Source organism: Gorilla gorilla, chromosome 3 (assembly GCF_029281585.2).
Source record: "Gorilla gorilla gorilla isolate KB3781 chromosome 3, NHGRI_mGorGor1-v2.1_pri, whole genome shotgun sequence".
NCBI lineage: Eukaryota > Metazoa > Chordata > Mammalia > Primates > Hominidae > Gorilla > Gorilla gorilla.
In genome coordinates this window covers 171,281,045-171,308,619 of record NC_073227.2, presented here as the reverse complement: position 1 = coordinate 171,308,619, position 27,575 = coordinate 171,281,045, and the positions used below count along the sequence as shown (strand labels likewise).

The 27,575-nt window shown below is 40.1% G+C and overlaps 1 protein-coding gene across 4 annotated transcripts in view; it reads left to right on the top strand.

Annotated features, from left to right (window-relative positions):
• The window catches only part of LRBA (LPS responsive beige-like anchor protein), a 766,360-nt gene extending 739,211 nt beyond the window's left edge, over positions 1-27,149 (top strand). For all 4 annotated transcript variants that reach the window (XM_031010185.3, XM_055385519.2, XM_055385518.2 and 1 more), the window contains exons 54-57: positions 5,963-6,064; positions 9,369-9,565; positions 13,998-14,149; positions 26,001-27,149. In XM_031010185.3, the coding sequence (XP_030866045.3) occupies positions 5,963-6,064; positions 9,369-9,565; positions 13,998-14,149; positions 26,001-26,091 (542 nt within the window). In that variant the 3' untranslated portion in view covers positions 26,092-27,149. The remainder of the gene's footprint in view (positions 1-5,962; positions 6,065-9,368; positions 9,566-13,997; positions 14,150-26,000) is intronic.
• The last annotated feature ends 426 nt before the right edge of the window (positions 27,150-27,575 follow it).

Here is a 27,575-nt window from a genome sequence, read left to right as displayed (position 1 = left end):
TTTAAACAAATATATTTTATTTCTTAATTTGTTTTCTATTGAAATTATTACTTTTTTTTATAAAGCCAGGTTTTATATTTTGATTTTCCTCTATAAAAGTTCAGATGATACATTTTTACTAATGAAGAAAATTATATTGGTGGTCTTTAAGCATGTTAATTATTGTTAAATATTGATTTTGCATACAAAATTAGTTGTTACAAGTGGTATGGACTTCAGTACTATTATGTTGACCTTTACAAGCATAGATATTTATAATTATAATTTGCAGGTTTATAGTACAGTTGACAAAACCAGATCCAATGATCCTTTAAAATCAAGTTATTTTTAAATAAAAGGCTGTGTTTTACTCCTTTCCTTATTTCCATAGTACCTCACATATCTTAAGAATACAAACTCAATAAATATTATTAAGTGAATGAAGGAGTGAAGGAATGAATGGGTGAACAAGTGGGATATGTGATTTTCTGGCCCAGCCAGGAGTCATCTAAACCAAGTATCAATTGGAAGAAATAATTTTAGTTGTACAAAACTAGGAATAGGAAAATGTTTAATCCCGCTTCATTTCATAATAGATGGTATTGAGAAAATGGAGTGAAGAGGATTCACTCTGCTAATAACAACATATTTAACCTACAAGTGAAAACTTTATACTGCATTTCAAAGTGATCTGATTTTCATAAGAGTAAGGAGATGATGCCAAAACACCAAGAACTTTATTCACTTTTTATAAAGTAACTACAAGTTTGCCAGAAAATACATGTCAGATCTGTTTGTACCTGGATTGTCACCTGTTTTCCCTAATGGATATAGACCTTATGAAATATTCTTCTCACTGGATATTTATGAGCAAGATACTAGAGAAATTCCTCTTTTCTCTTCTTTCAGGTGTAATTTTAAGTGGTTTGGAGTCTGTTTGATAAATATACTTAATGTTGCGAGGGCACCAAAGAAACACAACTAATGAAAACGTTTGCTATTCTGCCAAGTGGTGTTAAAATATTTCACCTAATGTTTTAAAACATAAGTCCAATATAAATGCCAAGTGGTTAGTATAGAGATCTTGTGTTGCTTAAATGCAAGTTAGGTTGTTACAGTTGTCTCTGTAAGTTGGTACTGATATCTAGTATTACGTACTGAGAGAAGTGCCTCTGTAAAACCTGATGTGCCCTGGTATTTGCAGCAGAATTTGGGCTGTCTTTAATCTCATTTGACTTGTTCATCTTCCTTTAAGGCCATCCATAAAGACGCACTGGGTATCCTTTTCAGTCTTTGGTTAGGATTTGCATCAGTAGTCATAAACGTGCTCTCTGGACAAAGACACCCTTTCCTTTGAAGTAATTGCTCAAGCTTTTCAAAGCAGTCCTAGAAGTCTGTCCTCTTTCTCTTTTTATTTTTCTTTAAGAAGAGTTTGAAGTGTAGTCCCTTAAACTAGCAGCAAGATAAAATTTTCTCTCAGCATTATTGAAGGCCATGACAATTTTTCAAGCAGTAAGACTTTAAAAGGTTCTTAAGGTAATCTGTTCTTCTTTATGGTCTAGCCTTTGGTAGATCCTACTATCTCAGAAAGCAAAGGTAAAGACTTTTTGTATCCCTTAACTATTGCAAATTTTTATCAAAAGAATTAACTTGATATTTTTCAGAAGATTTTTTTTTCTTGTTCTTCATTTGGTTTAGAGACTTCAATGAGAGATTACTGATAGTTTTGGCATCTTTGAAAAGTAATATATGGCCAGAATCATCTTGTTTGAGCTGATTATTTCTCCCTGGGTATTAACTATGTGGGCTGACAAGTAGTTGGGAGGGGCAGATTTCTGAGAACACTGCAGTGAGAATGAGTTATATGGTTCCAAGATTTTGTTTCTAGGCTTTCCAAACAGAAGTGTACACAGATATGGAGGGATCTTGCCTTTCCTTTCTGTGGGATGTTGTCACTTGGGCTCTGCTGTGATCCAGGATGATGTATACAGTGTAACTACAGAGACATAAAAAGATCGATTCTGTGAGCCACATGTAAAGCCTCTGCTCTGCCTCCGATTATCCCCGCTACCGTCAGTAATTTCATTGCAAGTGGTTCCCAAAATGTCCATTGAACTGAAACAGTTTTGACCTGTTAGATTTAAATCCCATATCATATATCTGCTATATTGAAGTGTAACTATTTCAAGCTCTTTATTATAAAACTTATAAAAATCAAGTAGTAGGTATTTATTTTGAACGTACTTTTTGATGAGGAGAAAATGTAAAGAATGCTCAATCTGTACAGCAGATAATAAAGGGAATACAATCTTTAAAGAAGATTGGAAACAGCTTTTCTTAGAGGAAATGACATATCTCTCCTTATATTGATGTATGTGGGTTTATAGAGGCCAGTAATGTACATTTCCTATAGGTGAGGAAAGTTAAGTAGCACTGTCTTTTTACTGGAAATCCAGTGACTGTTTCTAAAACTGGTTACCTGAGAACCTAATGATCATAAGTCTACCCTTATGCTTTTAATTTCTTTTTCTTTTTTTCTCTCTCTCTCTTTTGTATTTCCTGAACTGTCTAACCTGCTTCCGGGATTAGCAAACATTTTGCCAAACTTTGAAGCCAAAGTCCTAGCATTGAATAGTTCCTTATTTAGAGATCAGGCCCTAGGAAAAGAAGAAATTCTTTTTCAGTTTTGAAATTACTCTGCATGTGTGTGTGTTCTGATCTGTGGAGTGAAAAATGATTTAATAAAGTTTGGATTATTGGAAACTAGTATTTTGTAAGCAAAGCATAATGATAAAAATCTTACGAGTTTACAAAAAAAATAATGCTTATATCTTAACCCACCTTCTGGAGTTAATCACGAGGCTTCCTAAACTCTTAACTTTATAGTCATAGAAAATGCTCAGTATTTCAACTCTTTTACATTAAAGAAAGAAAGAAAATTGACAGCAATCCTCTCCCTTCTTCCACCATGCTCCCAAGAAAACAAAAAGTTAGCGTTGATGTGCTTAAGTGACATCATCCTCTGGGACCACCATTATCTATCTGTCCTTTGTTTACTTTGTCTTATACTTAGAATGCCTTCATTTGCCATTAGCTTTCCTTCAAACCTTCACTTTCCACTGAGGAATTCCAAGACAATTCAAGTTAAAACACAAATTTCACCATCCATGAAATGGTAACTTAAGAAAAAAAAAAAAAAAAAAAGAACAATCACACCAAAAATATGTTCCTTAGATCTTAGTGATTTTAATTGCTAGTTAAAAAAAAAAAAAAAAAAAAAAGTTGCCAATGGATCTAATTAGACAGTAATTTCAGAAAAAACAATTGTATGGTATTTTTGTGGAATGTACAGCCTTCTGGGGAAAAGGAAAACCAAGAATCAGGGCTAAAGTATTGATAACTTCTTATTTTATTATTTTTTTGAGACGGAGTCTCGCTCTGTTGCCCAGGCTAGAGTGCAGTGGCGTGATCTCGGCTCACTGCAACCTCCACCTCCCAGGTTCAAGCAATTCTCCTACCTGTTAGAGGTGCACACCACCACACCAAACTAATTTTTTGTATTTTTAGTAGAGGCAGGGTTTCACCGTGTTGGCCAGGGTGGTCTCTAACTCGTAACCTCAGGTGATCTGCCTGCCTTGGCCTCCCAAAGTACTGGGATTACAGGCGTGAGCCATTGCGCCCGGCCAATAACTTTTTAAAACAGTATACTTCTTCCTAAAATTTGTGGATCCTAGCTGGGCGCGGTGGCTCACGCCTGTAATCCCAGCACTTTGGGAGGCCGAGGCAGGCGGATCACGAGGTCAGGAGATCGAGACCACGGTGAAACCCCGTCTCTACTAAAAATACAAAAAATTAGCTGGGCGCAGTGGCGGGCGCCTGTAGTCCCAGCTACTCAGGAGGCCGAGGCAGGAGAATGGTGTGAACCTGGAAGGCGGAGCTTGCAGTGAGTCGAGATCGCGCCACCGCACTCCAGCCTGGGCGACAGAGTGAGACTCCGTCTCAGAAAAAAAAAAAAAAAAAAAATTGTGGATCCTAACAGAAGCTTAAGTAGTTCAGATTGGCTTACATTATTTGCTTTATTTCTTCAAAATTTTCCCAAATTTCTGGACTTTGTAAGAAACAAAATTGCTCTTGTGACAAATTCTTTGTGGCTTGGGAAATGTCAAGTCAACTTTCTAATTAAGGTAAGTTTGCCTCCCAAAGAAGTGTTAAAACTTGGAATCAAATGAAACGAAGCCCCTTGTTCTGCCTATCCCCTTGCCTCTTTGTATGTTATTTTTGGTCTCCCTTTATCACTAAGCCTGTAGGCTAGGTCCAGCAGCTGGCTGCACATAGCACTGCCAGTGTGGTGCAAAGTTCCGTGTGACATTCCTTCAACTTAAGTCTCACTCAGAATTACCTACAGTCACCAAAGCCTTGAAGGACATTGTAGGGACATGGCCGTGCATTATGTACTCTGGTACATGCATTGGAACTGTCCTGTGAAAAGCTAGACCTGAAGTGACTGCTGGCTCCAGGTGAAGTGGGGCTACAAGCACAGAGACCAGACCTCTCTTCAGGGTAGAAGCCCCTCACCTTTTCTTGTTCATGGACCTCTGTCCATTCAGTAAAACTTATTTTCCTCCCCTGCTACCTAGAAAAACAGGCATGTAGATACATTTTGCATAAAATTTCAAATAACCCAGTGACCTACTGGAAGAACCCTTGCTTTGGAAGCCGGGTTAGTTTTCTGACAGCAGCATTTGCCTTTCCAAGTACAGTAGGTTTCCAGTGGGTTTCCCCTGAGCTGCTGGACTTCCTTCCTCTGAGTGGGTGACTGCTCCAAGGATAGTCAGGTGTCTGGGGTTAGGATACAAGCGATTCTCTTCCACAGAGTTCCATAGCTGGTGGTAGCCACCTACTCTGTGGGCACATTTGTCTCTTCTGGATTACACAGTGTTAGTTATCAAGCATACTATAAAACCAATCCAAATCAAGAAATCGGGAATGCTAATAGAATCCTGCTCTCCACTTGGAAAGACTTTTTGTATCTTTACCTTTAGAGACTATAAAAGTAAAGGATCCGTTTAGTCTTCAAATCATATTCTTCAGGCTAGACATGGAATCCAGTTTATCCTTGTGGCTTGGCACGAACCCATTCACAAATCAAGCCCATTACCATTTTACTTAGTCATGATGGGTTCCTTATTAACCAACCAACTAACCAACCATACGTTTTCTTTTTAGTTTGGGACAGACATACAGGATGACTTGTTCTTTCAAGTTGTGAAAGTATTTGGCAATATCTGCCAGTTTTTGGATACTCCTCCTCTGTCCCCCCTTCTCTACCCACCGCCCCTCATTTTCAATCACTATCTGTAGACTTATCTGTAAGGGTTTGGTTTTTTTAGGTGTTTCTTATGTTGGTTTTTTTTTTTGGTTATTTGAATGAACCACAGAGAAATAATCCATGAAATTTATGTATCAGAAAAATACATAAGCTTAGTAGAGAGAATACATATTTAAGAGAGGGGCTACAGAATTCCTGTGGGGGTAGCAGAAGTCTAGTTCAGACTGTCTTCATTATGATGGGTTTCAGCCGCCCACAAAGGATGAGGAGGGAGGAAGGAGGGGCGAGGCCTTTCTTTGAAATGTAAATTGAGCCAGAGTTCCTAATTTTATAATCATCTGACCATAAAACATCTAATTGAGTGGCTAATTTTTTATGAGGCATTTTGGAATGCAGATTTTGTTGTCTTTAACCCTGAGTTTTCAACCATTGTTGCTTGATAATCACATAAAGGTTACTTGACATTTTAGCAGGATGTGGCCCTCATAATCAAACTATAGTATGTAACTTGGACCTAGTCCTAAAGTAGGATTGCTGGACAAATTCCCAAACTATAAATTAAATAGGCATGATGGAAATTAGGAACAAGTTGTTGATTATTTAATATGCTTGAAATTGAATTGATTTGTTCTTTTTATCTGTTTTTTCCTAAAGATGAGACTGCTGCTCCTCGGGCCATTTTGACAGGCCATGACTATGAGGTCACATGTGCTGCGGTGTGTGCCGAGCTAGGCCTGGTGTTGAGTGGTTCACAAGGTAAACCTGTGGTACCTTCACAAAATGGATGCATTTCTTGCTGTCTTCTAGAAACAAATTACCAAAGATTAATTTGGTACCTTTTTTCTAAAGCTTCTGTCTGTTATGATAGCTATTAGTCATATGGAACTATTTAAATTATTTAAAATTAAATAAAATTAAAATGTAAGTTTCTTCGTGGCACTAGCCACATTGCAGGTGCTCAGTACTCACATATGGCTAGTGGCCACTACATTGGACAGCACAGATACAGATCATTTCCATCACTGTAGAAAGTTCTGTTTCACAGCACTGCTCTAAGGAGTTTAAGATGTTTTTACAAACATATCCTATTAATATTCATATTCCCATGAAGCAGGAACAAGGAACATCTTTGTATATTTGTTTATTCTTCTGAGCTATTACTGGGCCAGGTTCCATCTTACATCTGAATGGAAGCCCCTGACCCTGTCTGTTTTAATGAGGTAGGGGCCACAATGGCATTGAGAGTGGAGTAGAAAGATACTTAAGCTGGTTTGCCTGGAGGTTTGTGCTGGAAACAGCATTATATATTTAGGCCCAAGATATTAAGCGAGCTTAGAGCACATGCAACAAATCAGGATCTGACTAGGAATGGAGCTGTTTCCAATTCGTTGCTTACTTATCCCATCATAATAGTCTATCCATCTCTCTGTCTCTGCTCTGAGCTGAAGTCTGAACACACAACAAAGTATTATATCTCACATCTTTTGGGTTTATCTGGTGGGGAAACAGAGTATTTGGATCAGCTCCTCTGTGTCCTAAAGTGTAATACTTATTAGTCTAGCTAATAAGGTGTTTTAAATATTTAAAGGATTATGTTTATAAATTTGGTCAAAACATTGAAATAGTAATAATGATAGCAAGAATTCTATAACCACTGGATTTTTCCCTTGTACTCAATAATTTCATATATCCTGAGCCAACAGGAGTCGTAAAATGAACGTATTATATATTACAGGTCATCTTTTCTTTGCACAGTAGTATGGAACTGTAAAAGTGAGCATGCAAACTGAAACCATACAAAGTGATCTGAATAATCATTGGTAAATTTTACAATTGTTCCATGGTCTTTAAAAATTTTTGTCAGGCTGGGCACGGTGGCTCATGCCTGTAATCCCAACATTTTGGGAGGCTAAGGTGGGAAGATCATTTGAGGCCAGGAGTTCAAGACCAGTCTGGCAACATAGTGAGACCCCCATCTCTACAAAAAAATTAAGAATTAGCTGGGCATGGGGTGCACACCTGTAGTCCCAGCTGCTTGGGAAGGTGAGATGGGAGGATTGCAGGAGGTGAAGGCTGTAGTGAGCCATGATCATGCCACTGCACTCCAGCCTGGGTGACACAGCAAAACCCTGTCTCTAAGAATAATTTTGTCAAAACATTAAAAACTCATACTCAGTTATACATATAACATGAAAAAAGTAGTAAAACTCACATGTACTTAATACACTGTAATTTAAAACATTTGATACATTGATAATTATTTTATTTGTGAAAAACATATCAAGAGTAGTTTGAACAGTGCTTACTGCCTTCTTGTTATATACATGTAAGGAGCTAGCATCTTTTCTATGCCTTGGGGAGCTGTCATACTCTTTTCTAAGTTGGGACCAGCATCTAACATTTTATCTTTTGTGCTTTCAATGTCATGAAATATTCCCTAGAATTCCTTTAATGTGAGGCTTTTGCTGGTTTAAATTCTGGGACATCTTTGTTACACCTTCTTCCCTAACTTACACTGATAAGTTCCTTCATTCCCTTCCTGGCTGCATATGTACAGTGTCTCAGCAGGGTCAGCATCCCACAGGCAGCTCGCTCTTCTATAATTCCATTTATATTCAATTCAAATTGTACTTTCAGTTTTATCATTTTCCATTTCTTTACTGCAGTTTCATCTTTGTTGGCCAGTACCCCTTTTTGATTATCCATTTTTGATTATCCATTTTTGTGAAATGTTACATGGCTTTATCACTAGGAGACAAAAAAGCAACACAGCTGCACAGTTTGCTGTCTGTGTGGGAACTGAATAACAGATATGCAGTGAGCAGTCATCGACATATTTTGAAAGGAGTGATGTGATTGGTCACTGATGATGATGATGCACATCTGTTATTTATATAGTGATTTGTGGACTGAAGAGCTAGCCACAAAAGTGCATACTTTATGCAATTACTATGACAACCTAAATTTGAACTATGTTATTGGAGGGCTGGTGTTATTTAAGGAGTGATAACTGAAATTCATGCATGCTGGAACTGTGTAAAGCAAAGACTGCCTGTGGATATTTTAAAAATTTATCAACTACCTGAGTGGTCAAGAAAGAGCTAAAAGCCTTATTTTTAAAAGGGCAAGCTTTCAATAGTCATTGTGGGGAAAAGGCAACGATTCCATGTGGCCATGAGTAATTTAGCCAGTAGAGTAGCAGGGTGCATACCCCAGTGACCCCCGTTATCTGACTGAGATATCTCTTGGAACTTGCTCATCACACAAGCAATCTTTGTTCCTTATTCCTTCTTTGCTTTACATGTAGCAGGTACTCAATAGAAACAAAAAGCTTGGCTGTGTGTGGGCTCCCAGTAGCTGCCTGTCCTTCTCTGGCACCTTGGCCTGGTGGTCCGCCCAGGCGTTGGGAGTGGTAGATGCTGCTGCTTGCTGTGAAGGCAGCAGGGAGGTGGGTTCACTCAGTTGCCAAGGAGAAGTGGCTGAAGGGTTCCTGTGTGAATTTTTTGGAGGTTGAGAGGAACTACCAGGGACCCCCTTTCAGTGTAAAAAAAGTAGTGAGCAGTTGCTGGGGAAGAAGGCTAAGGCACTCAGAGGCTGATTGAGCTGGCTGTCCCTGCATAGGCCCACAGTGCCGTGGCCGTTGGGGCTCCTGCAAGGTGCAGGGAGAGGTCTTAGTGTACCTGCCCGCAGCCCTTGTTTGTTTGCATCCCAGCCTCCTTGAAGCTGTGCTAGAATTTGAAGCTTATCCTGTTTCTCAGTTCCTCCAGTTTGTATTGCCTGTTAGCATAATGAATTTCATAGAGTAACTTCCTGTCTCTTGAGGAAAGTGAACTTGGACTTACGTGGTTTGGCTTCTCTCCTCTCCTGAGTGGAAGGTGAGATCTGGCAAACATGAAGAGGAGATTTTGCAAAATAACTTACACGTAAGATGGAAGTTTTTTAAAGGCTTTCTACATCTGTAGTGTGGTTCTATAATCCTGTTTGATCTGTGCTCAAGATTCAGATTGTATTGTCTGTTTTCATTAAATAATTTTGCCTTTTATTTCTCCTCTCTTCTCAGAAGGACCATGTCTCATACATTCCATGAATGGAGACTTGTTGAGGACCTTGGAGGGTCCCGAAAACTGCCTGAAACCAAAACTCATTCAGGCTTCAAGAGAGGGTCATTGTGTCATATTCTATGAAAACGGCCTCTTCTGTACATTCAGTGTGAATGGAAAACTCCAGGCCACGATGGAAACAGATGATAACATAAGAGTGAGTGCCCTGGGGACTCTGCAGCATTCACGACTTTTACCTCAACGCGTGTCAAGTGTGGAGGGAGAGGGTTCGCGAAAGAAACCTCTATTTTTGGATTGCCGAGGGCCTCTTTTCCACACCAACAAAAAATCTTTAGGTAGCACTCAGACAAGGCTCACACACTTTGCACACCAGAGCAGTGCCAGCTGTGCTGACCACATCACTCAGCACAGCTGAGGACGGTCCTTCAATAGAAGAGGTTTTCTTAGGGGCTTCTGAAGCCATCCTGGGTGGCTTTTAGTGGCACTGCTCATTTCTTTTTTTCTAAGAAAATGCACTGCACATTGTTTTCTGAGTATGAAAGTTGAAATAGTACATTAGATGACACTTAAAACTGGATTCTCTTTACATCTGAATAGCTTGGTGGTGGGATTATGACTATTTAGGATTATTAATTTCAGCTATGACTTCATGGACAACAAGACCAAAACATGTTAAAGAAGTTGGGCTTCAAATTATGATATGAATTAGGCAGGCATTTTCTCCCACTGGGTCTACCCGAAATGGCACCGCCAGTGGACCTTCTGGGCTCTTGCTTCATCTCCAGGACAGGACTCCACAAGTATTAGACATTGAGAAAAAGAGTAAGAACTGTTCTTTTCAGAGGCTAGTTTCTCAAGGTCCTTTGTTTCTTACCTCCAAACTCCATGGTGAAGGTTAAAGTAAAATAAAGCTGCGGTGGTCCTCATTTTCCAGAATCAGGCTGGAGGGCAGGGCATGTGAGCTGTATACAATGAGGGGACCCAGGACATGTTGGGGGCAGGAGTAGAGTCACAGGGGCTTCTACCCTGGCGTTGGGCTAGCTCTGGATATTTCACTCATTGCTATTCTGACCTATGCAGCTTAGATGTCATAAATTCTCCCACTTTCCCAGATCTAGTCTGATCACCCCCTTCTCCTAAGTAAATACTGGTCTCAGGGAACAAAGCTCCTACATATAGGTTACATTGAGGAAATGAAGGACCCTTGCTGCTCTGTCTCCTGGGATTCATTTCTTGATTCAGTGGACGGCTTCCTTCTTGTCTCCACTGTTCTCTGCAGTCTCTCCATCACATTCTGCCGGCCTCCACGAGGCACGCACAGAGACACACGCACTCGCTTTTATTTTTCCCTACCTTCCCATAATGCTGCATTTAAACCAAGTACACATCAGAGGATTTTCTTTTCCTCTTTTCTTTACAATAATAATGTGGATAATCTGTCACTTTGAGTTGCGATTATATTGTCAGCTACGCTAATAAATCTGTAAAATAATTTGAGATCCCTGGCTGACTGAAGCAATTTCTGTGGCATTTCAGTTAGTACCAGGGGCTCTGGGAAGTTCCTTGAGGCAGCAGTGGGAGGCTTTCTGCAGACCATTAGTACACACATGCTTCTCCTCTCTGCCCTGTAGCCATTGCTTTTTCCCTCTTTAATATTTCCCACTGGATTTTAGGCTTAAACAATCCATTGCCTTTTTCCCAGCACTCCTGCACTTTATCATGCTAACTTGCAAGTGGCAACTGTGTGATTAAAGCGAGCTTGCCTAAAATGAGCAATACCTGCCCACAGCTCCAGAGACTGAAACTTTCACAGCTCACTACCTCGGGAGGCGAGGAAGGAAGCCACAGGCTGGGAATCCAAGACACCACAGAGCAGAATCTCCAGCTCCTTCCTCAATCTGAGCCCATATAAGGAATGGACACCATGGAAACAAATTAGTCATCAGCTCAGACCAGAAATTAAGTTTCTGTGAAATACCAAGAACCCTGCAGGCAGGCAGCCTGGGGAAGCTCTGCACTTCCCACCTATTTTTATTTTAGATGCCAGATTGCTCTGTGGCATTTTGGTTAGCAGCATATCACAGTCCATCAACTAGACAGTGTTGAGATGTCTTTATGAATAGCTGATATTTAAGGAGGCAGCCTGTACAGAGCAGCAAAGTTATTTTGTCCTAAACAAGGGAGAACCACCATTCACCCAGGGGAATGCATTTGTTTTCCCTTCCTGAGGCTGTTTTAGAATGTGGTCATCCCCAGCAGATTGCTGTGGCCTGCTACTACCTCCTTAAAACCCGTGCAGCCACGGTGTTGTCCAGAGCACTCACGATTTCAGGGGATGAGATTAACATGTCTCTGGGGCCCTCTGAAAACCTCTAGTCACAACCCAACCTGGATGCGGAGGCGGCCTGTCAGAATTTGAGTGGGAGATCAGGTGCTGCTTGCTAAATGTTACCCTGGCTCTTGCTGCCAGAGGAATTTGGCCTCTCCTGAAAGAGGCCAGCGAAATCTTTTTTCACCTTGGGAGGCATCTGATTCATTAAAATGTTTTGAATGCTGATGACTGTATAGTCCCTAAAGCCCAGGTTTTACTTAATTTCAGATGGAAGCAGGATTAGAGATTCTTTACTAGAACAAAGAATTAAAGATCAATGGTTTTGTTTTAGTATAACACTTATCCAGTAAAAAGCTTCAAGTATAAAATTCAAGTGAACTACAACCATAAGGTTAATGGATTTTCATCAGCTGAATTTTATAAGTGTAGCAAATAATTGTTTGTCCTAGTCTCCACTGCAGTTCCCAGACACCCCTAGAGATTGCCATTTGTGAAATGAGTGGGGGAAAAGGATATTGATTTTTGCTCATCTTGAAAGTATCATCTTAATATCTGTGTTTAGTTAACAAAACTTAGAGAATATGTAACTGTCTTCCACACATGGGTTTTTATTTCCTAGATGTGTTTTTGTGTTCTTGAGAATAAGCTGTATTTAAGGGACCACTAAAAGTTGGCATTTGGGTGAATGTGAAATAAATGGCTAAGAAAGTCTTTGCCTTTCTATGATTTTTTAAAAGATATGTCAAACAGTGAAGACTTAAGGCAGCTATGCTAGAACTGAATGTAGAACAGTGTCAATGTATCAGAAATTAGGTTTTTTTCTTTCTGGCTTGCCAGCACAATCTGTATTCCCCTGTGTCCAGGTGGACATGCGATTACAGCTGTTTGTAGTGGCTTTAAAACTCTGATGCCATCCACTAAAGAAAGGAAATTTGTATCTTAATAAGCTAAGAAAACAAGGCTTGGAGGTACCAGGCAGGAGGAGAGGAAGGGGTAATAGGATTGGCTTTTGGAGTAGGGAGGGATAATTAGGAGTCACCACACTTTTTCTATAAATGGACAGAAAGTAAATATTTTCGGCTTTGAGGGTTCTACATTCTCTGCTGCAACTACCTGTGAAAGCAGTCATAAACAAATAGGTGTGGCGATGTTCCGGTAAAACCTTATTTATGGAAGGCCAGGCACAGTGGTTCTCGCCTGTAATCCCAGCACTTTGGGAGGCCGAGCGGGTGGATCACTTGAGGTCAGGAGTTCAAGACCAGCCTGACCAACATGGTGAAACCCCGTCTCTACTAAAAATACAAAAGTTAGACGGGTGTTGTGGTGGGCACCTGTAATCCCAACTGCTCAGGAGGTTGAGGTATGAGAATCACTTGAACTTGAGAGGTGGAGATTGTAGTGAGCTGAGACTGCGCCACTGCACTCCAGCCTGGATGACAGAGCAAGACCGTGTCTCGAGGGGGAAAAAAAAAAAACCTGTTTATGGGGATTCAAATTTGGAATTCATATAAATATTCATGTGTCATGAAAAATTCAAGCATTAAAAAATGTTAAACAATTATATGAAACAGGCAGTGGGCTGCACTTGGCCCACAGGCTTTCATTCATGGATGCCCATTTTACAGGATCAAAGAGCAAATTCTGAGCCTGTACTGTCTGTTCAGCGCTAGTAGGAAAGGACAGAGGGGCACAGCCTAGAGCTGACTAAACCACAGGCTGGAGCACTGTCAGCCCTGGAGCAAGAAAATGCTGAACTGAGATTTAATCACCCTGGAAGTTGTAGCTCTCTACCAAGTCTTCTTCCCAACTGCTGTCAAAATCCAGCAGGCTCAGGGAAGGTGCCGAGGCTGCTGGCCGCCTACCTCCAGCCGGAGTTGCAGGGGATTAGAGGGGATGTAAGGTCAGGTGGCACCGTCTGCCAAGTCTTGGGACAAAACAGGCTTATTAGCATGTCCGCAGTGCAAATGAAGAGATGCCAGGGCTTCTCATTAGAGCACTGGTCCCAGTCCACAACACACACCATTCCAGTAGCATTTGTAGAACTGGAAGAGTTTGCTACCTAGTATTTAAAAAAGCAAAGCCAAAAAAATCTCAAGCATTGATGAACTTTTGTCCATTTGGTTTTTGAAAAATGGCAGATCTTCTGCAACTCACGATTTTCTAAAAACTCACTCCTGAGGATCTCTCTCTCTTCTCTCTGCACCATAGTAGCTGGTGTAATAATGACTCAAAAACAGGATGGGGGCCGAAAGTTTCCTAGAACCACATTTCTACTGAATGTTGCTGTGTCTCACAGGCCATCCAGCTGAGCCGAGATGGGCAGTACCTGCTCACAGGAGGAGACAGAGGAGTGGTCGTGGTCCGGCAGGTGTCGGACCTCAAGCAGCTCTTTGCCTATCCAGGATGCGACGCTGGAATCCGGGCCATGGCGCTGTCTTACGACCAGAGGTAACACTGGAATCATGGGCTACAAATAGGGGTTTCAAAAACTGCAGAGGGGACTGGTCGTGTTGGCTTACACCTATAATCCCAGTACTTTGGGAGGCTGAGGCAGGAGAATCACTTGAGCCCAGGAGTTCGAAACCAGCCTGGGCAACATTACAAGACCCTGTCGCTACAAAAAAAAAAAAAAATTTTTTTTTCAAAATTGTATAGTAAAACCTGCAGAGGGAATTTATTTAAATGGGCTGATGGAGTTGAGTTGTGGGGGTCACCTGTACAATCAAACCAAGAACACTTTTTTAAAAAGTGTGATTTTCTTTCTGATGACATTGCCACTCTTGGACAAAGGCTGAGTTCTCAAGGAACAGACAGAATTTAAGTAGCAAAGGCTCTGATTACAGTGATGCAAAGCTTTTTATATTTCTTTGAAGTATCTTTTTTTTTAATTATACCTTAAGTTCTGGGGTACATGTGCAGAACGCAGTTTGTTACATAGGTATACATGTGCCATGGTGGTCTGCTGCACCCATCAACCCGTCATCTACATTAGGTATTTCTCCTAATGCTATCCCTCCCCTAGGCCCCCACCCCCACAACAGGCCCCCGTGTGTGATGTTCCCCTGTGTCCATATGTTCTCTTTGTTCAACTCCCACTTATGAGTGAGAAGATGAGGTATTTGCTTTTCTGTTCCTGTGTTAGTTTGCTGAGAATGACAGTTTCCAGCTTCATCCATGTCCCTGCAAAGGACATGAACTCATTCTTTTGTATGGCTGCATAGTATTCCATGGCGTGTATGTGCCACATTTTCTTTATCCAGTCTATCATTGTGGGCATTTGGGTTGGTTCCGAGTCTTTGCTATTGTGAATAGTGCCACAATAAACATAGATGTGCATGTGTCTTTATACTAGAATGATTTATAATCCTTTGGGTATATACCCAGTAATGAGATTGTGGGTCAAATGGTATTTCTGGTTCTATATCCTTGAGAAATCGCCACACTGTCTTCTACAATGGTTGAACTAATTTACACTCCCACCAATGATGTAAAAGCATTTCTGTTTCTCCACATCCTCTCCAGCATCTGTTGTTTCCTAACTTTTTAATGATTCCCATTCTGAAGGGTGTGAGATGGTGTCTCATTGTGGTTTTGATTTGCATTTCTCTAATGACCAGTGATAAAGAGCTTTTATTCATATGTTTGCTGGCTGCGTAAATGTCTTCTTTTGAGAAGTGTCTGTTCATATCCTTTGCCCACTTTTTGATGGGGTTGTTTTTTTCTTGTAAATTTGCTTAAGTTCTTTGTAGATTCTGGATATTAGCCCTTTGTCAGTTGGATAGATTGCAAAAATTTTCTCCAATTCTGTAGCCTGCCTGTTCACTCTGATGATAGTTTCTTTTGCTGTGCAGAAGCTCTTTAATTAGATCCCATTTGTCAATTTTGGCTTTTGTTGCCATTGCTTTTGGTGTTTTAGTCATGAAGTCTTTGCCCATGCCTATGTCCTGAATGGTATTGCCTAGGTTTCCTTCTAGGGTTTTTATGGTTTTAGGCCTTACGTTTAAGTCTTCCATCCATCTTGAGTTAATTTTTGTATAAGGTGTAAGGAAGGGGTCCAGTTTCAGTTTTCTGCATATGGCTAGCCAGTTTTCCCAACACCATTTACTAATTAGGGAATCCTTTCCCCATTGCTTGTTTGTGTCAGGTTTGTCAAAGATCAGATGGTTGTAGATGCGTGGTGTTATTTCTGAGGCCTCTGTTCTGTTCCATTGGTCTATATATCTGTTTTGGTACCAGTACCATGCTGTTTTGGTTACTGTAGCCTTGTAGTATAGTTTGAAGTCAGGTAGTATGGTGCCTCCAGCTTTGTTCTTTTTGCTTAGGATTGTCTTGGCTATGCAGGCTCTTTTTTGGTTCCATATGAAATTTAAAGTAGTTTTTTCTAATTCTGTGAAGAAAGAAAGTCAATGGTAGCTTGATGGGGATAGCATTGAATCGAATCTATAAATTACTTTGGGCAGTATGACCATTTTCACAATATTGATTCTTCCTATCCATGAGCATGGAATGTTTTTCCACTTATTTGTGTCCTCTCTTATTTCCTTGAGCAGTGGTTTGTAGTTCTCCTTGAAGAGGTCCTTCACATCCCTTGTAAGTTAGATTCCTAGGTATTTAATTCTCTTTGTAGCAACTGTGAATGGGAGTTCACTCATGATTTGGCTGTTTGTCTGTTATTGGTGTATAGGAATGCTTGTGATTTTTGCACATTGATTTTGTATCCTGAGACTTTGCTGAAGTTGTTTATCAGCTTAAGGAGATTTTGGGCTGAGACAACGGGGTTCTCTAAATATACAATCATGTCATCACAAACAGGGATAATTTGACTTCCTCTTTTCCTATCTGAATACCCTTTCTTTCTTTCTCTTGCCTGATTGCCCTGGCCAAAACTTCCAATACTATGTTGAATAGGAGTGGTGAGAGAGGGTATATCCTTGTCTTGTGCCAGTTTTCAAAGGGAATGCTTCTAGTTTTTGCCCATTCAGTATGATATTGGCTGTGGGTTTGTCATAAATAGCTCTTATTATTTTGAGATACATTCCATCAGTACCTAGTTTATTGAGAGTTTTTAGGATGAAGGGGTATTGAATTTTGTTGAAGGCCTTTTCTGCATCTATTGAGATAATCATGTGGTTTTTGTCATTGATTCTGTTTATGTGATGGATTACTTTTATTGATTTGTGTATGTTGAACCAGCCTTGCATCCTAGGGATGAAGCCCACTTGATCATGGTGGATAAGCTTTTTGATGTGCTCCTGGATTTGGTTTGCCAGTATTTTATTGAGGATTTTCACATTGATGTTCATTAGGCATATTGGCCTGAAATTTTCTTTCTTTGTTGTGTCTCTGCCAGGTTTTGGTATCAGGATGATGCTGGCCTCATAAAATGAGTTAGGGAGGATTCCCTCTTTTTCTATTGATTGGAATAGTTTCAGGAGGAATGGTACCAGCTCCTTTTTGTACCTCTGGTAGAAATTGGCTGTGAATCTGTCTGGTCCTGGACTTTTTTTGGTTGGTAGGCTATTGATTTCAGAACTTGTTATTGGTCTATTCAGGGATTTGACTTCTTCCTGGTTTAGACTTTGGAGGGTGTATGTGCCCAAGAATGTATCCATTTCTTCTAGATTTTCTAGTTTATTTGCGTAGAGGTGTTTATAGTATTCTCTGATGGTAGTTTGTATTTCTGTGTGATCAGTGGTGATACCCCCTTTATCATTTTTTATTGTGTATATTTGATTCTTCTCTCTTTTCTTCTGTATTAATCTGGCTAGTGGTCTATTTTGTTGATCTTTTCAAAAAAACCAGCTCCTGGATTCATTGATTTGAAGGGTTTTTTGTGTCCCTGTCTCCTTCAGTTCTCCTCTGATCTTAGTGTCTTCTGCTAGCTTTTGAATGTGTTTGCTCTTCCTTCTGTAGTTCTTTTAATTGTGATGTTAGGGTGTTGATTTTAGATCTTTCCTGCTTTCTCTTGTGGGCATTACATACTATAAATTTCCCTCAAAACACTGTTTTAAATGTGTCCCAGAGATTCTGGTATGTTGTGTCTTTGTTCTCATTGGTTTCAAGTAACATCTTTATTTCTGCCTTCATTTCAGTATTTACCCAGTAGTCATTCAGGAACAAATTGTTCAGTTTCTATGTAGTTGTGCGGTTTTGAGTGAGTGTCTTAATCCTGAGTTCTAATTTGATTGCACTGTGGTCTGAGAGACTATTGGTTATGATTTCCATTCTTTTGCATTTGCTGAGGAGTGTTTTACTTCCAATTATGTGGTCAATTTTAGAATAAGTGCAGTGTGGTGCTGAGAAGAATGAATATTCTGATGATTTGGGGTGGAGATTTCTGTAGATGTCTGTTAGGTCTGCTTGGTCCAGAGCTGAGTTCAAGTTCTGAATATCCTTGTTGTTACTTTTCTGTCTCATTGATCTAATATTGACAGTGGGGTGTTAAAATCTCCCACTATTATTGTGTGGGAGTCTAAGTCTCTTTGTAGGTCTCTAAGAACTTGCTTTATGAATCTGGGTGCTCCTGTATTGGGTGCATATATATTTAGGATAGGTCTTCTTGTTGCATTGATCCCTTTACCATTATGTCATGGCCTTCTTTGTTTCTTTGGATCTTTGTTGATTTAAAGTCTGCTTTATCAGAGACTAGGATTGCAACCCCTACTTTTTTTTGTATTCCATTTGCTTGGTAAATCTTCCTCCATCCCTTTATTTTGAGCCTATGTGTGTCTTTGCATGTGAGATGGGTCTCCTGAATATAGCACACTGATGGGTCTTGACTCTTTATCCAATTTGCCAGTCTGTGTCTTTTAATTGGAGCATTTAGTCCATTTACATTTAAAGTTAATATTGTTATGTGTGAATTTGATCCTGTCATTATGATGCTAGCTGGTTATTTTGCTCATTAGTTGATGCAGTTTCCTTCATAGCGTCGATGGTCTTTACAATTTGGTATGTTTTCATAGTGGCTGGTACCAGTTGTTCCTTTCCATGTCTAGTGCTTCCTTTAGGAGCTCTTGTAAGGCAGGCCTGGTGGTGACTAAATCTCTCAACATTTGCTTGTCTGTAAAGGATTTTATTTCTCCTTTGCTTATGAAGCTTAGTTTGGCTGGATATGAAATTCTGGGTTGAGAATTATTTTCTTTAAGAATGTTGAATATTGGCCCCCACTCTCTTCTGGCTTGTAGGGTTTCTGCTGAGAGATCCGCTGTTAGTCTGGTGGGCTTTGCTTTGTGGGTAACCCGACCTTTCTTTCTGGCTGCCCTTAACAATTTTTCCTTCATTTCTACCTTCACATAATCTGATGATTATGTGTCTTGGAGTTGCTCTTCTTGAGAAGTATCTTTGTGGTGTTCTCTGTATTTCCTGAATTTGAATGTTGGTCTGTCTTGCTAGGTTGGGGACGTTCTCCTGGATAATATCCTGCAGAGTATTTTCCAACTTGGTTCCATTCTCCCTGTCACCTTCAGGTATACAAATCAAATGTAGATTTGGTCTTTTCACATAGTCCTATATTTCTTGAAGGCTTTGTTTGTTCCTTTTCATTCTTTTTTCTCTAATCTTCTCTCTTTATTTCATTAAGTTGATCTTCAATCTCTGATATCCTTTCTTCTGCTTGATCGATTTGGCTAATGATACTTGTGTATGCTTCATGAAGTTCTTGTGCTGTGTTTTTCAGCTCCATCAGGTCATTTATGTTCTTCTCTAAACTGGTTATTCTAGTTAGCAATTCGTCTAACCTTTTTTCAAGGTTCTTAGCTTCCTTGCATTGGATTAGAACGTGATCCTTTAGCTCGGAGGAGTTTATTACCCACCTTCTGAAGCCTACTTCTGTTAATTTCTCAAACTGTCCAGCTTTGTTCCTTTTCTGGCAAGGAGTTGTAATCCTTTGGAGAAGAGGCATTCTGGTTTTTGCAATTTTCAGCTTTTTGCACTGGTTTCTCCCCATTTTTGTGGATTTATCTATCTATCTTTAGTCTTTGATGTTGGTGACCTTTGGATGGGTTTTCTGTGTCTAGACATCCTTTTTGTTGATGTTGACGCTATTCCCGTTTGTTAGTTTTCCTTCTCACAGGCCCCTCAGCTGCAAGTCTGCTGGAGTTTGCTAGAGGTCCATTCCAGACCCTGTTTACCTTGGTACCACCAGTGGAGGCTACAGAACAGCAAAGATTGCTGCCAGTTCCTTCCTCTGGAAGCTTCATTCCAGAGGGGCCTCCGCCAGAGCTCTCCTGTATGAGGTGTCTCCCAGTCAGGAGACACAGGGGTTGAGGACCCACTTGAGGAGGCAGTTTGACCATTAGCAGAGCTCAAATGCTGTCCTGGGAGATCCACTGCTGTCTTCAGAGCTGTCAGGCAGGGACATTTAAGTCTGCTGAAGCTGCACCCACAGCTGCCCCTTCCCCCAGGTGCTCTGTCCCAGGGAGATGGGGGTTTTATCTATAAGCCCCTAACTGGGGCTGCTGCCTTTTTTTTCAGAGATGCCCTGCCCAGAGAGGAGGAATCTAGAGAGGCAGTCTGGCCACAGTGGCCTTGCTGAGCTGCAGTAAGCTCCACCCAATTCAAACTCCCCAGAGGCTTTGTTTACACCGTGAGGGTAAAACCACCTACTCAAGCCTCAGCAATGGCGGACGCTCCTCCCCCCACCAAGCTTGAGTGTCCCAGGTCAACTTCAGACTGCTGTGCTGGCAGCAAGAATTTCAAGCCAGTGGATCTTAAAGCTTGCTGGGCTCCATGGGAGTGGGACCCACCGAGCCAGACCACTTGGCTCCCTGGCTTCAGCCTCCTTTCCAGGGGAGTAAACGGTTCTGTCTCGCTGGCATTCCAGGCACCACTGGGGTATGAAAAAAAAAAAAAACTCCTGCAGCTAGCTTGGTGTCTGCCCAAATGGCTGCCCCGTTTTGTGCTTAAAACCCATGGCCCTGGTGGTGTAGGCACCCAAGGGAATCTCCTGGTCTGCAGGTTGTGAAGACTGTGGGAAAAGCGCAGTATCTGGGCCAGAGTGCACCATTCCTCATGGCACAGTCCCTCACAGCCTCCATTGGCTGGGGGAGGGAATTCCCCGACCCCTTGCACTTCCCTGGGTGAGGCAACACCCCACCCTGCTTCGGCTTGCCCTCCGTGGGCTGCATCCACTGTCCAACCAGTCCCAACGAGATGAACCAGGTACCTCAGTTGGAAATGGCAGAAATCATCCACCCAGCGTCAATCTCACTGGGAGCTGCAGACCAGATCTGCTCCTATTCGGCCATTGCCAGCCTGAAGAAGTATCTTTATCAGTAAATAGAATTGAAACAGCTGTAAAGATGTTTAATGTAAAATGCCTTTATCTCTGCATATCTCTGCATATTGGAGAGTCCCCTGAAAGATAGAGCTTATTTCCTAAAAGCTCTCAAGTGGCAGATTTTGGGGGGATCATCTTTATCTGGCACCTTATGTCCTCTTAACGTATAGTCACTCATTTTTGTTCCTTTTAAAAAAATTGCGGCAACATATAATATTTTCCATCTCAACTCTTTTCGATATATAATTTAGTGGCATTATGTACATTTACAGTGTTGTGCCACCATCACCATCATCCATTTCCAGACCCTTTTCATCATAAACAGAAGCTCTGCATGTTAATGACTCTCCCACCAGCTCATGTGCATTCTACTTTCTGTCTCTATGAATTTGCCTCTTCTAAGCACCTTCTGTTAAGTGGACTCATACAATATTTGTTGTGTTGTGCCTGGCTTATTTCACTTGGCATAACACTTTCAAGGTTCTTCCATGTTGTAGCATGTATCAGAATATTATATGAATATTCTGTGTTCTGTTTATCATTCACCTGTTGATGATGGACGCTTGGGTTGTTTCTACCTTTTGGCTATTGTGAGTAATGCTGCTATGAACATTATCATACAAATATCTATTGAAGTCCCTTTTTACAGTCCTTTTGGGTGTATGCCCAGGAGTGGAATTGCTGGGTTATATGGCAATTCTGTTTGACTTTTTGAGGAAACCCTAAAGTGTTTTCCACAGTGGCTGTACCATTTTACATGGGTTCCAATTTCTCCACATCCTTATCAACACCTTGCTCTATTTTTTAACAGTTGTCCTAACAGGCATGGTCTCTCATTGTAGTTTTGATTTCCCTAATGATCAGTGATGTTGTCTTTTTACTCTCTTCCTAATATCCTTAGATGCTCAAAAGATTTTACTTTTTGTTTGTTTTTTGAGACAGGGTCTCACTCTTTTGCCCAGACTGGAGTGCAGTGGCACGATCACAGCTCACTGAAGCCTCAACCTCCTGGGCTCAAATGATTCTCCCGTCTCAGCTACATGGTAGCTGGTACTCCAGGCATGTGCCACCATGCCCAGCTTTTTTATTTTCTGTAGAGACAGGGTCTCACTATGTTGCCCAGGCTGGTCTTAAACTCCTGGGCTCGAACAATCCTGCTGACTCAGCCACCCAAAGGGATGGGATTATAGCCATAAGCCACTATACCCAGCCCTGATTTTACGTTTTATGAAGTCCTATTTTTTGTTATGAGTTTGTTTTGTTATCTTGTCTCTTTTGTTTTGATATCATATCCAATAAGCCACTGCAAAATCCAAGGTCATGAAGGTTTTCCCATATGTTTTCATCTAAAAGTTTTATAGTTTTAATTTATATTTAGGTTTTTTAATCTATTTTTAGTTTTTTAATATAATGGTAGGTAAGAGTCCACCTTCATTGTTTTGCATGTGGACATCCTATTTTCCCAGCATAATTTGTTGAAAAGAAGGTGCTTTCTCCGTTGAAAGGTCTTGGCACCCTATTTGAGCACATATGTGAGGGATTATTTCTCAACTTTCTCTTCTGTTGGTCTGCCTGTATCAGTATGACAATGTTTTGATTACTGTCCCATTGTAAGTTTTCAAATCAGAAAATGTGCAACTGCTAACATATTTCTTCTTTTTCAAGATTGTTTTGGCTGTTTGTTAGGGGTTTCTGTTTTGCTCTGTCACCCAGGCTGGAGTGCAATGACATGATCTCGGCTCACTGCAATTCTTAATTTTCCTTTTGGACTGCTCATTGTTTGTTAGTGTATAAAAATGCAACTGATTTTCGTGTTGTATATCCTGCAAATTTGCCGAATTCATTTATTAGCTCTTAAGAAGTTTTTGTTTTGTTTTGGTGTGGAAGTTTTAGGATTTCCTACATACAAGATCATGTCATCTGTAAACAGAGACAGTTTCACTCCTCCTTTCCAATTTGGATACTTTTTTCTTGTGTAATTGCTCTGTCTAGGACTTTCAGTACTGTGTTGGATAAGAGTGATTAAAGTGGGCATCCTTGCCTTGTTCCCAATCATAGGGGAAAAACTTTTTTTTCATCGAGTGTGGTGTTAGCTGTGTTATTCATACATGCTGTTTGTTTATCATTTGAGGTAGTTTCCTTCTACTCCTATTGTTTTCATAATAAAAGGATGATGAATTTTGTCACGTCAAATTTTCCAGCATCAGTTGAGATGATCATGTGGGCTTGTTTTGTTGTTTGTTCTGTTAATGTAGTATGTTATATGTTGGTTGACTTTTGCATGGTGAGTCATCCTTGCATTCCCGGAATGAATCCCACTGGGTCATGGTGTACATTCCCACTACCATGCTAGTGAATTCAGTTTGCTAGTATTTTGTATCCTGGTCTGTATGTTCTTTTGTTGTAATGTCTTCAACTGGCTTTGGTGTCATGGTAATACTGGCCTTATTGAATCACTTAGGAAGTGTTCTGGATTCTTTAATTTTTTGGAAGAAATTGAGAAGGACTGGTGTTAATACTTCTTTAAATGTTTGGTAGACTTCATCAGTGAAGCCATCTGGTCTAGGACTTTTCTTATTGGGAGGTTTTTGATTACTGATTCAATCTCTTCACGTGTCATAAGTCTAATCATTTCTATTATTTCTTCATTCAGTTTTGGTATACTGTTTTCAGGAATTTGTCTATTTCATCTAGGTTGCCCTATTTGTTGGTATACAGTTGTTTCTAATAGTCTCTCTGAACTCAGTTTCTGCCAAATCAGTAATGTCCCAACTTTTATTTCTGATTTTAGTAATTTGAGTCTTTTTTTTTTTTTGAGATGGAGTCTCACTCCTCTATCACCCAGGCTGGAGTGCAATGGTGCAATCTCAGCTCACTGCAACCTCTGCTTCCCAGGTTCAAGTGATTCTCCTGCCTCAGCCTTCCAAGTAGCTGGGATTACAGGTGCCCACTACCACACCCAGTTAGTTAATTTTTGTATTTTTAGTAGAGACGAGGTTTCCCCAGGTTGGCCAGGCTGGTCTCGAACTCCTGACCCCAGGTGATCCACCCACCTTGGCCTCCCAAAGTGCTGGGATTACAGGCATGATCCACCATGCCCAGTTAAGTCATCTTAGTCTAGCTAGAGGTTTGTCAATTTTGTTATTTTTTCAAAGAACCAATTTTTGGGTTTTTTTCCTATCATTTTACTATTTTCTGTTTTATTTCTCTCTACTCTGTTCTTTATTTTCTTCCTTCTGCCTAGCCTGGGGTTTAGTCTGTTTTCTAGTTCCTTAAGAGGTCAAGTTAGGTTATTGATTTGAGATATTTTTAAATGTATGTGTTTACAGCTAAAAATTTCCATTTTAGCATTGCTTTTGCTGCATTTCATAAGTTTTGGCTTGTTGTATTTCCTTTTCATTTGTCTCAGTATTTTCTGATGTCTCTTATGTTGTTTTTTTTGACCCATCATTTATTTACTTTCCACATATTTGTGAATTTTCTAGTTTACCTTCAGTTATTGGTATCTAGTTTCATTCTATTATGATCAGAAAAGCTACTTTGTGATTTTAATCTTTACTAAGTCATTAACACTTGTGGCCTAACATATGGTTTATCTTGGAGACTATTCCATGTGCACTGCAAAAAAATGTATATTCTATTGTTGTGGGAAAGGTGTTCTATATACGTGTGTCAGGTCCAATTGGCTTAGCGTATTGTTCAAGTGTCCTATTTCCTTATCTTCCACCTGGTTGTTCCACCCATTATTGAAAGTGGGGTATTGACGTCTAAAACTATTACTGTAGAACCATTTCTCCCTTCAATTCTGTTAATATTTGCTCTTTGTATCTTGGGGGTCTGATGATAAATGCATATATAATTGTTATATTTCTGTGAATTTACCCTTTCCTCAATGTAGTGTCCTTGTCTCTTGTAACAGTTTTTGACTGAAAGAGTATTTTGTCTGATATTAGTATAAGCCACCTCAGCTCTCTTTGCTAGTACTTACATGGAATATCTTTTCCATCCTTTCACTTTCAAGATGTTTGTCTTTAGATCTCAAGTGGGTCTCCTGTAGACAGCATATAGTTGGATCATGTTTTTTATCCATTCTGCCAATCTCTTCCTTTTGGCTGGAGAATTTAATCTCTTTAATGACTGATAAGGAAAGACTGACTTTTGCCACTTTGCTATTTAATTTTCTGCCTTAGAGTTTTGTCTCTCATTTCCTCCTTACTGTCTTCCTTTGTTTTTAGTTGATTTTTTTTTGTAGTGACACATTTTAATTCCTAATTTTGATACGAAGTACTAGGAAGGATACTGAATATGGCTTCTAAGGGCTGGTCCTAACCAAACTACACAGAGAAAAATCTGGCTATGCTCAGTTTAGGTTCACCTATGTTCTCCATCTCTTTCCCTGCACCACCTCTTTGGGGACAGGAGACCAAGAAGCTTACAGAAGTTCTTATCTTCAGTGATTTTGGTGAGTCACTGTGTTACGAGGACTAGGTCCTCACCCAGAGCATGATGGACATAGACTACTTCTCCACAGAGGGGAGACCAGCTTAAATTATGGTCAGCAACACTCTTCTTTTTCACTCTTCATTGATTCTGTACCTGTCAGAGGTGGTGTCTCTTGTCACTTGAGTGTGTGCTGCTTCTTTCCACCAACAGTTACTTTGTGGTTCCTTCTTTTGAGTCTGTTGCTTATATAATGGATGGGTCTTGCCAGCCCAGTCCCCCTTTAGAAATTACCAAATCTGTTCAGATTTTAGTGACTCATCCTGCACACACCAGCTGTCCGTACCCTTTCAATGAAAAAGCAAGCTGTGGCTTGGATCCTTGTGGAGTGTCAGAGGCAGTACTCTGAGCTTACTCAGGGATACATTTTAGTCATGAAATACATACCTTAGTTCTCACAAATTGGAGCCTTGACTGCCAGCTTCTATATTTACCTTGCGGATTTGGGGAGAGCAGTTTTTAGTAACATCTCTAGGACACACAGGTTTGTAAAAGTCCTTCTCTCTGTGCTTCTCCTAGGTGCATCATTTCTGGCATGGCTTCAGGAAGCATTGTGCTATTTTACAACGACTTTAACCGGTGGCATCATGAATACCAAACCCGCTACTGATGGTGACAGCTGTACATCAACTCTGCCCCTAGGATGAGCAGAAGTACCTGGAGCATCATTCTCTTCTACCACATCTGAATGTAACTTAAATTTGCTCAAAGAAGCAAAATATTTTTTAAAGTTATTAATAATTGCTATTTTTGTAGTCTTTGCTTGACTTTTTTGGGGGGGATTAGCAAAGCAGAAAACTGGCTGCTGGGTTCTGTAGTTTTAAAAAATCTATATTTTTAGTCATAATGAGAAGTCTATTTTCACCAATTATGGAAACATACAGTGGAGCAAGTAAACCACTTATTCCAGCTATAATATTATGAAGAACATTTCCCATACATCTACAAGCTTGAGAAATAGGATTTTCACAGTGGGGAAGTGGGTTATAATATTGGAATAGGAAAATTTGATGCTGTAATTTGGGTCCTGTATTTTTCCAAACAACTGTGCTTCTTCAGCACTAATATTTCTGGGATTTAAATAGTAATGTTTAAATTATGGTAAATGTAATTTAAAACATCTCAATTAATTCTATCAATCAATATTGTTCTTCAAGCATGTTTTAGACCTAGAAAAGTATATGGTTTGGGGGAGGCTATTTTATTGTGTGGTTAGCACAAGGAATCTAATTTATAGCAAGTGTGAAATAGTTACCATTTTTTCCTGATCTGTCATCTCCATAGCACAACAAAACGAAATGATGGAAATGCTCTTGAGCTCACAACATTTGTTTTTCTTTTAAAGTAAATGCAAGTACCAAAGCTCACTACTGCGGTTTGCCTGTGCCTGGACAATGAGGCGGAGCCACTGTTGGGGCACCCCCTTCCCTCCCCAGGTTTGCAAATAGAGGCTACCGGGTGCTGTATTCAGCAACACCTGTTTTACTATTTGTTATTAAACTATCCTCTCCACCTTCCTTTTGATTAGCAATTTGTACTAAGAAACAATGTCATTTGGTGTTGTATAATTCTACTTTTCTAGTAGATTACTGTGTGGAATTCTGTGAAAAATATTTCAGAAAAGGCCTGTATTGCATAAATAAATTCTTTGTATGTTGTGAACTTTGATCTCTGTTTCTCTTGCAACAGACTTCAAGTGGTCCCTCTTTTTTTCCTACACACTCAGCTCTTCTCTAAAAGCAAGGATTTGGAATGAACAATTCAGTCTGACAGAAAAAGCTGAATAAAATGGCATCTGTAATTGAATTGTTGGAAATGCCTTTTTTGCTCCTAAATTTTAAACATTAATAAAATAATGATTCACAAAGAAAATGTCAAACTCTGATTCAGTCCTAGTTTTTGATCAATAACCAATGTGAGAGATCCTCCTGACTGAAAACAGGAAAATGAGCTTTCTTTGGCCAGATCTCTCCTCTTACTGAGACTCACACAAATGACCTAGACCTGAATCTTACAAATGCCTAGCAAGGAACTTTTTATGTACCACTTCATCTGAGATCCATCATTAAGAAAACAGATGACGGTGAAATGTGG